At 27.1% G+C, this 12599-nt stretch overlaps 1 protein-coding gene across 1 annotated transcript in view; it reads right to left on the reverse strand.

Moving 5' to 3' along the window:
- Positions 1-212: 212 nt before the first annotated feature.
- Positions 213-12599, reverse strand: part of LOC117178899 (agrin) — a 221242-nt gene continuing 208855 nt past the window's right edge. The window contains exons 5-9 of the mRNA XM_033370431.1: positions 10470-10640; positions 9951-10115; positions 5531-5653; positions 4841-5017; positions 213-1976 (exon numbers count right to left, since the gene is read on the reverse strand). Coding sequence (XP_033226322.1) covers positions 1745-1976; positions 4841-5017; positions 5531-5653; positions 9951-10115; positions 10470-10640 — 868 coding nt within the window. The 3' untranslated portion in view covers positions 213-1744. The remainder of the gene's footprint in view (positions 1977-4840; positions 5018-5530; positions 5654-9950; positions 10116-10469; positions 10641-12599) is intronic.

Consider the following 12599-nt stretch of genomic DNA (forward strand, 5'->3'; position numbering starts at 1 on the left):
AACGGCTCAATTTCAAACAATTTTGGAAAAATATCAAAATGAACGCAGAAAGCGTTTTTCAAAGTGCTTGAGGCTCAAAGTGTGAATTTCCCAATCAATTTTATATGAAACTATTAAGTTACAGTTAATTCGATTAAATCTAACCAAGTTTATAACAAATTTTGTTAGAAAACTCTTCGAACATAGGGTAAAATAATGAAAACATCTCATGATATTGTAAAATATATGTATATAATTTATTATAGACAAATGCTTACAGTGTTAGTTTCAATACAAAACGATGCTCACATGATCAGTAATAAATTAAGGACATGGAATGAGTAGCAATAATAATATAATAAGTGGGGGTAATAGTATTTATATGAACAAATCACATATCAAAGGTTAAATACGCAGGTTCTTTAAAATAAGAGCATATCTTTTGATATAATTCCTAGAAATTTCTAGCGATATTAATAAACTGCGTAATGGTGACAAAATATCTAAAATCTACGTATTGAAAGGTTTTTAATCTAGGGACATTTTTATTCATTTTCTTTTATATAGGGAAATATTACATAGTTTGAAAGTAACCTTTGAAAACCAATTCTTAAATGCATCTGTAAATAATAAAATCTTTAGAAATTACAATTCTACTAAAAAGGATTGAAAAGCAATTGTGGTCAAATGCAAGTGATATATTTCATCAAAATTAGTTCTAAAATAAATAATATGCATCTACTGTCACGTATGTGCGAAGGCATAAAAAATGCGAATTGAGCATCCAATTTAGGTCGCCGCTTCAATTCTAAATTTATATGCAAAGCTCATTTGATTTATTTTCAAAATAATATTAATCACATTCATAAATTATGTATTTGAATCATTTAAACAGCATTAAATCTTAAGTATTAAATTTTTGATAAAACGGCGATATTACAAGATTTCTTATAAATAAGTTAAAAATTTTGGAGGAACTTCTGTAACTCCTTTGCACAGAATCCATTTCATTAATTAATCCTCCTTTTTCTTGGCAGTGAAAATGTTTTGTATACATTTTTATTTCTGATTTTTGTTAGTTAGGAAAATACTCATTCTCAACTTTTTCGTCAATTTAATCGATTTTCAATGAGAAAGATTGTATGCAAAAGAGAAAAAACTTCCAATTTTGAGCGAATCGCTTTTTGGCACATCGTGATTGTCCATTGGTCGACCGGAGGTACTTTCATCATTAAGGAAAAAAAAATAATAAATAAGAAAGTCATAGGCACCTCAGATCGCAAGGGCAGAATTTTTCTAAAATCGTCTTCACTTATATTTCTTTTCTCACTTTGATTGTCAGGCATCATACCCAACTTTTCGAGCACTGGAAAAACTCTAAAATTCAAAATCTCGAACGAAAGTCCAAGTTCTTTTTGTGTCCCAACAACAAAATAAAATAATTACAATTGTGTAAAATGTGTGAAAATTTTACACGAAATTCAAATTAAAAGAAATCAGTTCTATTTGCATATTGATAATGATCTGCAAATTTAAATTGCATAAATTTTCGGCAAATGTGTAAAATAAAAAATAGCAGTTTTGTCGAAACCCTTTTTTTAGCTCAATGCCAAACTAGCAAGTTTTGAGCAATAAACAACCTCGGTGAAAGATCGATTGTGAAAACGGAAGGAGGTGATTTTCCACTATCGACGATATTGAATCAATCTTGCTCGATTGATTTGTTTGACTGGGGCAGCTTAGATGATCGGTTATCCAAGCGGATCTAATACAAGTAATTTTTTGGCTCATCAGTCGGCTGACCGCAAACTCCGAGATATTTTTTCGTCACGTGATTTCTACTGCGGCAGGTCTCGATCTCGAGGAAACATTCGTTGCTGTAGGTCATTTCATCAGTTCCGCAAACGGGGTCGTAAAACGGTGGACAAATTTTTTGACATCCTCGAAACAGGAATCCTTGTACGCAACGTTTCATTGGCACCACGTAAACATGTTTCCTGAAAATTTAGATTCATTTGAAAATGCTCATTTTATAAAACTTGGATAACATTTTAAGATAAAAATTCGTTTCTGAAAAAATATATCTTTTTTACCACTAATCTACTAGAGAGATCGATATATTATACATTTTAACAGTTAAAAAAAAATTTAATTGAAATTTAAACATTTAAACATTTGATTATACATTTATATGATACATTTAAAGGACATTTAATAAATTATTGATCTTTTTAATTGAGTGCGTTGTAATCAGGAATTTTTGGTTGGTTAGGAAAAGTCAAGTATTTTGAAGACGAAAAAATATACCTCAGTTTAATTCAGGGCTCTACCTATTTTTGAATTTTTTTGAACTCTTGGAAATATTGTAGAGAATTTAAAAAGATTTTAATTTTTTTAAAAAATAGATTTTAATATTTTAAAAGATTTTAAAGTATTTTTTTAAATTGTCAGGGAATTTTCAAGATCATTAAAGAGTTTTAAAGGACTTAGAATATTTTAAAGGATTTGAAATATTTAAATGAATAGAAATAGTTTGAAATATCTCAAGGTATTGCAATAAATGTTTAAAAATATATACTCAAGATTTCATGGAATTTTACGGGATTTTATAATATTTTAATGGATATCATAACATTTATTCACAAGAATTGAGAGATTTTTACAATTTCAAAAATGTTAAAGAATTTCGATTGATTCTACCGAATTTTAACTATATTTTAGAGTATGTTTAGATATTCCAAAGAATTTTAAAATGTTTCGAACGGTTTCAAAAGATTTTAAGGGATTTGCGTTATTTTTAGGAATTTTAAAAGATTCCACGGAATTTTCAATTGATTTCAGTGATTTAGTGGGATTTCAAAGAGTTTGAAATATTTTATGGAGTTTTAAAATATTCCAAATAATGTTTTATTTATTTTAATAATTTTAAGGGATTTTAAGCGATTTGAATTATTTTGAGGCACTTAAAAGGGTTAACAAAATTCGACGGGAATCACTAGGATTTTAATGATCTTAAAGATATCAACCAAAATTACATTTGGTCATAAAGAATTTTCAAGAAATTCGGAAGACATGGAATATTGTAAGGTTTCAAAGGTTTTATATAATTTCCAGGAATTTCTAAGCTATTGAGATATGTAAATAAATCCTCATTAATTTATCCTGAATTATTTTTAATTCTTCAAACTTCTCGTGAATTTGTTTAATTCACTTGAATTCTTCTAAATTTACTCAATTCTACTCAATTCAATGGATTGATATATTTTTTGTTAAATTCATCAAAGCCTCTTAAACTCACCTTGAATTCTCATGCATTTCATCAAATTCTTTTGAATTCCCTTAAATTTTTTTTATTTACCTTACATTTTTATGAATTTCTTCGAATTCTTCTCGTTTTCCTTCAATTCCTTTGAAACCATTTATATTGAAATCAATGTAATTTCTTGGAAGTTTTGATTTTTTCGAAACCATTTACATTTAATTTGAGTTATTTTAAAGTCTTGTAAATTTATTTTGAATTTGTTAAAACTTACTTGGAATTATTTTCAATTTTATCGAAATTATTTTTAATTCTTGTAAATTCGAAAGAAGAATTTAGATTTACGTTTTTCAAAAGCCGTTTTCCTACGTATGCTAGAGTGATACAAATTTTTTTCAAGAAGTACCTGCCTTTTTATATGGAAATATATAAACTGAGAAAAAATAACTATCTATTTTTAATTTTCTCCATTTTAGTATCTAAAGGAGTTAATAATTGTTTGGAGCAGATCAAGAATCGATCTCTTCAGAATAGTATAAAGAATTAGACTCGTCAGTAAGGTAATAAGTAATAAAATTTAACAGACCTAACTTCTATCATAATGTATATTAAAAAAAATATGCTTCTTTGTAAATGTTGTAAATTTTGCAATTAATAATAAATTGCTTTTCATCCACGGATAGGGATTAAAGCTTAATATAATTCATATCAATTTTTTTTCAAAACACAAAAAAAAAGATAATGTTCCGGACGCGGATAGGGGCCGCAACTATAATAAAACAATAAAAAATGATTAAGATAATAAGGAATTATTATTGTTATTAAATTATTAGTGAACAAAAAAGAGGTTATTTTAAACTCATTCTCAGTAATTTCCTTCCTTCTCTTTCTCTTCCAATACTTCTATTACTTAAACCTAATTATAATATACATGGATAGAAGTATTAGTAGAGAAGGACAAGGAATAAAATTCCTGAATATAAGTTTAAAATTACCTTTTCCTTGGTTCACTAATCATTTCATAAAAATAATTATTCCTCAACAACTTAATCATTTGTGATCTTTTAATTTAAGATTTGGCCCCTATCCGTGGTTGGAATATTATAAAAAAATTTGAGTCTGAGACGCAACCTAAAAAATATAATTTTTATTTTATTTAAAAAACTATATTCTTAAATTAATTGCAGAAAAAACATCTTTTCTTCTCTTCTTTTTTATTATTTATCCGTCTTTTTTATACTACCAGTTTCCAACATTTCTTGAGAAATTGTAGGCTTCCTCATCAGGGAAATTTTGTATGAAAACCTAATAGGGAATATTTATATCTTATGCTAATATTAACAAAAAATGCAGATATTAATTTGAAGTTACTTATTAAGAAGCGATTCACATTTATTTTCTCTGTTAAACTGAACCAGTGGTTTTGTTACTGGTTGAATCAGTATTGTAAATTATCACTGGTGAACCAGCGATTTCCCGATTTTTACTGGCTGGAAATCATTAAGCGACTCCGCTAACACAACGTTACTGAATATACTACCGATGAAAAATAATAGGTTCAACCAATGGGACATGTAAAAGTAGAGAAATGTTTCAAATTACCCGCAATTGTCCCTCTTCATTTCACATTCATTGCGGTACAATTTGTTGTCGGATCCGCAAACAAACTGCCGTTCTCCGTTGCAGATTTGGTTACAGAGTGCAGTGGTGCGGCAATGCTGGGCAGGGACTTGAACAACTCTTTGACCGCAAGTCTCACGCTGCAGGTGACACAAAGATCTGAAAAAAATTCTTTATTATTATAAACAAAAAACAAAAAAAAAATGATTAATAAATGAAAAAAATAACTGAATGAAAAAGAAGAGTCTTCTACACTACATCATAAGCCTATAGAAATAATATTTCTGCACTGATAAAGAAATCCATTCCAAACTAATGATTATTTTAAAAATGATATATTGCCCTGAAACTGGTTCCAATACCAAATATTTCAATAAATCATACAACCAAAAAAGAAATAATTTTTACTCTAATCTTTTGTTTAAAGAGCGAGTCCCTAAATCTAGAAGATAGTAACCCACCGAAATGAGATTGAAATGTAAGTTCTTGAAGTTTATAAAAAGAAGAAAAAACTATAGTTATTGTCCCCATAAATTGAAGAGGTGTAATTCCAGGAAATATTGAGTTTATATTTAGGACATTCCTCCTTATCATAATTATAAAGCGTCACAAGAAAAATGACTTTAATCTCAAAGATAGACACAGAAGAATCTCAATGATGCTTTTAATCACCGATAAACGTTTCCGTCGCTTCCACAAACTGGTTCTTCGGGCACGTCATTGCAATCTTCAGGGCATTGTTCTGTTTCCTTCAAGGTTGTACACTGACCGACATGGGCCAATTGGATTCCCTTTCTGCAATTAAATTCATATTAAATTATTGCCTTGAGATTGTTTAATGAATAGTTTTTTAGTTCAATGGGGTAATTTCGGACGTGTGGGGTAACGTGTGGGGTAAATTCGGACATTCTTAAATTTTATAGCTTAAAATACTTAAGGTGGGTGGTTTTAACCAGAATCTAAAATCAGTTAGTACTAAAACTGCTTCCAGAATCTTTGAATATTTGTAAGTAATTTATGTTATCAATTTAGGAAAGGAAAGGTGGTCCAAAAATTCATAGAAATTTTTTTTTAATTTTCATGCATATCGACCGAAAATTTGTTCGAAACCACGAAAAAAATTGTAAACAAAAAATTATATTTAGAGATTCCCACAGCCCCATTAAGTTAACCAAGTATTTCCCATTAGACAAAAATATGTTTTTATAAAATTAATTCAGCATCGTCAATATTAGGTGAATCAAGTTGAACCTCAATATTTCTCTTCAAAATTGTCTATAGAATATGAATCAAAACTTTTTTTAAATAAATAAAATAAAAAATAAAATAAAAAAATAAGAATTGTTTATACAATTTCTGATGGCTCTTAGAGATTTTTCCTTAGAATAGAGTTAGAAACTCGCGGCTTTTTTCCGATTATTTCAACTAATTTTCAATTTAAGTGAGGTAGTAATTAATTCAAGGTAATAGAATTAATTGTTTAAACAGCATATTATTATTTATTTTCTTAGAATAATCCTAGATAGTTGTGGTTTTTTCTAAAATATTCCACTTTTTGTCCATTTTTTACTTAGAGTGGGATAATACCTAATGCAAGTTAAAGACAATAATTGTTCAAATTATGTATTATTTTTTATAACTAACTTCTCTTAGATAACTGCTAAAAAATTGCGGTTTTTCTGAATTTTTAAACTTTGAGTTGTCTTTTTCGTTATGAAAAAATTATAAATAAAGATGAGAGAATAATTTAAAAAAATTTTTTAAACAATCTATTTCTTCCTTGTGAATATATTTTGCTGAAACAAAACAGATACTTTTAAATTTGTTATCTGAATTTAATTTGCTTCTTACTAATGACGAAAGTCAGAAACAATATTTACTACAATTGGTAACAGATTACTGGAAACAATTTCCTGACCGCAGTAAATCTACCTTGTATCCTGAGAATTATTCTACTATTTGTTTTTATCTCTTACTGTTAGATAGTCTTTTTGTTTAAATTAATACATTTCTTTCAGATTGGAAAAAAAGTAAAAATAATTTAGTTTAAAAAAATACAATGGTATTTAAAAATTCTTCATGTTAATGTTTATTTATTATTTGTTCAGAAGTAAAAGTCAAAGCAAAAATTATATTTTATAAAAAAGCGCAATTTTCTCGAATTTCTCTAAGATAAAATAGTTATAAACAATAATTGAATGTTTAAATGATTATGTTTGCTAACTTCATCAATTATTACCTCAACCAAGTGAGAAGTGGACCAAAAGTTAAAAATTTCAGCAAAAATGGTAACTATCTAGCATTAATATATAAAAAGATAATTATAAACTAATAACTTTTTTAAACAATTGTATTTGCTGAATTGAATTGCTTATTACCTCACACTAATTAAAAAGTGGACAAAAAGTGGAAGATTATAGAAAAAATTACAACTTTCTAGAATTAAAATATTTTATATAAACAGCTAATTATCAGTATAAAGTAATATTTTATGTATTATAAATAATTTTGTATCTAAAAAAATGCAAAAAATCATAATTAGCGACAAAAACTCGTAAAACCCAATTTTTCGCTTATGGGTTTTCATAAGACCCTATATAACAGACTTATGTGGGTAATATTTAAAAAATAACTTTTAAAAGAATAAAAAAAAAATGCCCCCAAAAAATCCAAGTAGTAGTTTTCTGTCAAATTCATACTAAAGACAGCATGTTTTGACACTTTTTCTCCATGAATTATTTCTATTTGATAAATGACCTTTTTTTTAGTACTTTATAACATTTTTAATGGTTTGAACAATTTTTCGCGTGTAAATCGTGAAATGTTGTTGTTTCTTAGGTTCAGGAATAATATTTCTTGTTTGGCATATTTTATAATTATTTAAACAAGTTTCATTCGTTTAAATAATTTTTCACAATATTTTTCAATTATTTAAACAATTGTCATTTGCTTAAATAATTTTTCCCCTGGATTCTTAAAGTTTCTATTTTCTCGAATCTATAATGTATTTAATAAACCCTAGGGGTGATATTTTGTGTAAAAGACAGCAGAAATTATTTTAATAATTTTTATTTGTTCAAACAATTATTTTTCCCTATAAATCTTGAAAAGTTACTTTTTTCTGGATATAGTAATGCAGCTAATGAATGTTATGAATTATATTTATTGTGGTAGACAGTTTAAAATATTTAAACAATAAAAATAATAATTCGCTTTTGTCATTTTATAGTATAGGTGGAGAAAAATATAGTTTTCTTAAATCTCAAATATTATGTCGGTTATTATTCGGTATTTTTTTATTTCAGAACTTATTCTCTATTTTTTTCTGCTACGTTACGTATAGTTATGTTTCCGAATCTTCTTCGTTAATAAAATAAGAACTGATTATAAATTGTGTAAACCAATAAAAATTGTTTAAACAATTACCAAATATCCTAAACTACAAAATTTTGTTTTGAACATTCGTTAATTGTTAGATGAATCCCTGAAAATTCTAAGTTTTCAAAATATGGTGAAAAAATTAGATGAATAGGAATTGTTTAAACAATTGGAAATTATTTAAGAAATATTTGGAAACTTGTCGTTTATCCCATAAAAGTAAGTAATTTCACAAAAATTTAAAAGTACCGTCTTTAGCATGAATTTGAATAACAAAAAAAATATGGAATTGGTTTTTCTGGAAAAGGGACAAATTAGGGGTCATAATTCGTAGTCATAACAAATTGAAATTCGAATTTTTGGACCAGCCTAGTATTAAAGCAATCAAGGAAGGTGTTCAGGGATCACAGTCTCTCCCCTATTTTTCCCCCTTTTCCTTCTGTTTTACTTAAATTCCCCTTTAATTAAGAATTTGGTCATTGTCCCCATTTCTTTGCTGTGATACATTTTTCAAGTTCTTTCATAATCTTTTGGGCTATTTCGGATATTTTTAAATGCATTTGTTAATTAATTTTGTTTAAACATTTATCAATTGTTACCGTCTGATAGCATAAAAACGATTACGAAATAACAGTTTGCTAATACCCTAAAGAAACTGTATTTTTAAAATTAAAAAATGCTTAAGATGGTACAAATTTATTTAAACAATTTGTTGATTGTCATACGAGCTCGATAAAAGTTTATAAATTAGTTATTTATACTTGATTATGTTGAAAAAACATGTTTTTACCTTTAAAAATAGTCAGACAGTACACTTGTTATTTAAATTTATTTAAAAAATTATCAGTTTTTATTGGATGAATAAATCTGATAATCTGGTTACATTTTCGTATAATTTTTGGTCGATTCAATATAAAAAACTTGATTTATTTAAACATGTCTACCTGCTATGGATAATTGTTTATAGAATTTTCTTATAAAATAACAGTTTATTTATTATGTTTCATAAATTCAATTAAAAAACGGTTTCTGTCTATAAATTGTTTAAATTTAGTGCAAATCAATTCCCGAATTACTGCCAGTCCTCTATTAAACAAATTTTCTGGAAAGTTGCCTAATTGATTTGAGGTATTTTGGTTTGAATCAAGTTTTTTTTTAAACAAGTACTCCTCTAAAAAATTTCATTTTTGTTATTGAATACAAAAAAACTTTTCAAAGCTGGTTCTGACCGAGTTATGCGGAATTTCATTAGCTTTAATTAAAAAAAAAAATCGTTAAAATCCCCTCACAAACCGCTTCTGAATATCAATTTGTTCAGAGACATTTTTTTGGCCCCACTGTGGTGCCCTGATGAGCATGTATGATTTTTAATTTTTAATGAATTTATAATTGTGGCAGAAGGCTAGACTCTGAAAAAATGTGTTATTCGCAGAGCATAAAAATATATTCTTAGTATTTTCTGGACTTCCTGAAATGTTGTATTTATGTCCAATATAAATATAATAATTATTTAGGATATTCGTGATACATTGATATTTTTAAAAGATAAAAACTTTCCCTTCTTTCAAAAAACCCCTTATTTTAAATCACCATTTTTCAAAGAAAAATTGACCTTTTTTTCCTAGAATTTAACTGGTGTACCACTGTGATCCTGCGGTGTTATAAAACAAAAAATTGGAATTAATTGTTTAGAAAATTGCGGTGAAGGACTTACAAACAGGATGCCACATTCAGGAGACATTGATTTGAATAGGTGTTTGCATCACTTCCGCAAACCGGATCCACTTCACTTGCACATCGAGATTGCTGTTTCATGCACTTTGTAAGACGAGTCTTACACTTGTCGAAATCCACTACGCTCACTTTTCTTCGAGCTTGCCTGTGGATTTTTTTCATTGTGAGTTTTTTTTATTTATTTTTAATTTATAAATAATAAAAATTTCAATGTGGAAACGATTACTTCGGAAAAATAATTTTTGGGGAACACGAAAAAATCTGCCTTAGCCCGGATTTGAACCTGAAACACCACTATCTATGAGTGGAGCGTTAACCAATTACGCCGCCGAGACATTAGCAGATATTTAATTATCATAATGAAGAGATATAATATTATTTCTATTAGTAAGAAACTGAAGCAGCAGAAAACTGAGTTCAATTTTAGATAAATTATCTGTTAAAATGGAAAGAGGAATATGAATCTATAAATATTTCTTTGATAAATAAAGTCTCTTACCCGCAATTAAGCATCTGCATCTCACATTCGTTTCGATAGATAAGTCCGTCAGATCCGCAAACGGAAACTTCTGGTTCATTTTTACAGTCGAGAGGACAGGCTGTAGCCGCACTTCCTGAAGTTCTCTCTCGAGATACGCAGAAGGACATTGGTACCTCAAATACGTGCTTCCTAAAAAAATGAATTTATTAGTTATTTAAATTTATAAAATAAGTGGCCATTTACATTAAGAAATAAAATTTAAATATTGCTCTATAAACTTGAGGGCGATGTTGTCCCCAATATAAGATTCAAATTTTGGAATACGCGCCTTTTATATGTCGAATCCTCCCTCCACCCCACTTACAAGAAGAAGACAAATAATGTTACTAAAATATATCAATAACGAGGCCAACATACTCTAGAAGAGGGGAAACAAGGAAATTTCTCAAATTCAAAATCAAGGGAAAATATACTATTTTCATCCAAATTAATTATTATTTAACCAAATAGTTAAATTTTTAAGAAAAAAGATTTTCAACTAATCATGTTAATTTTTAACTAACAAGATTAATTTTCTCATAAAAAGGATGAATTTTGAAAATAGTTATATATTTTTAAATACAGAAATTTTCAGCAAAAGACATACATTTTTAAAGCAAAATATGAGGTTAACTAACAAGAATAATTTTCTACCACAAAAGATGAATTTTCAACCAACATTATCTTTTTAGAGGACTTAAACTAAATACATAAATTTTAAACTATGAAAGATCAATTTTCTACCGAAATAGAGAAATGTTCAAAAAAATGCATGAATTTAAATTAAAATAATTAAATTTTCAACGATAACAAAATTAATTTTCTTCAAAAAAGATGAAATTTTCAAGAAAGTACATGAATGATAAAAAAATAGTTACATTTTTAACCAAGGAGATACATTTTTTACTAAAATGATTAATCTTCAACAAACTAAAAAATTAATTTTTAATACAGAAGATTGATTTTGAACCAAAATAGAGAAATTTTTAACAACAATTATTAAGTTCTAAAACAGAAGATGAATTTCCAACAAAATACATAAATTTTCAAGAAAACGGTTACATTCTTCGAGCAAAGAGATGAAGTTTCTACTAAAATGATGAATCTTGAACCAAAAAATTAATTTTTAACCATGCAGATTAACTTTCTATCGAAATAGAGAACATTTCAACACAATACATGGATTTATAAACAAATATTTGCTTATTATTATAAAAAAGATTTTCATTTTAAATCAAGAAGAGTTGAATCCATCTAAAAAAGACGAATGTTTAATAATAAAGTTTAATTTAAAAATAAAAAAAAATAAATAAAAAAAAAAACTTTCCGAGTTGAGAAAGTTGAAGAAATGCGAACCAAATTAATCAACTTTTATGACAAAAAGACGAATTTCCTACAAAATAGTGGAATTTTCAACCCAAAAAGATGAATATTCAGCGAAAAAGTTTATTTTCAACCAAATAGTTTATTTGTAAATGAAATAGTCAAATTTTCAACCTAAAAAGACTGTATTTGCACAACATAGTTGAAATTGCAACAAAAAGATGACTTAAACGATATTATTAAACTTTTAACCAAAAAAAAAAAAAAAATGCATTCACAACCAAAAATATAATAGTGGATTTTTGAACTAAAAATACTTATCTTTTAAACAAAAATTATTGCATTATCTAACTGCCTTTTATTAATTGAAAAAACGTGAAAAAGCAAAGAAAAATTGGAATATAAGTAGAACTGTGAATCCTACGATAGATGAATAGGAGTTTTGATTATTTTCTAATGCTTTAAAAATATTATTTTAAACCCCGATACATTTTTCTTGAAAATAGAGTTAATTTTCCACTCCACACTTTAGACATTTTAGACCCTTGATCCAAGGAATTGTCTACAAAAAAAATTATTATTTTTTTCAATCTAAATAAATATTTAGGCCAAAGAAAAAACATAATTTTAAAATTTTAGTATGCAATTTTTTGAGGATTGTGAAATTTAGGATTTGAAAAATAGGGACTAATTGTGGGTCCGGATGCAATAAGGGCACATAAAATTTTTTCGTGCGAAAACGAAGTCCCCTGGAGGCTTTAGAAAAAATTTTCGAATTTTAATTTT

This window comes from Belonocnema kinseyi, chromosome 8 (genome assembly GCF_010883055.1).
Source record: "Belonocnema kinseyi isolate 2016_QV_RU_SX_M_011 chromosome 8, B_treatae_v1, whole genome shotgun sequence".
In the NCBI taxonomy this organism is placed as follows: domain Eukaryota; kingdom Metazoa; phylum Arthropoda; class Insecta; order Hymenoptera; family Cynipidae; genus Belonocnema; species Belonocnema kinseyi.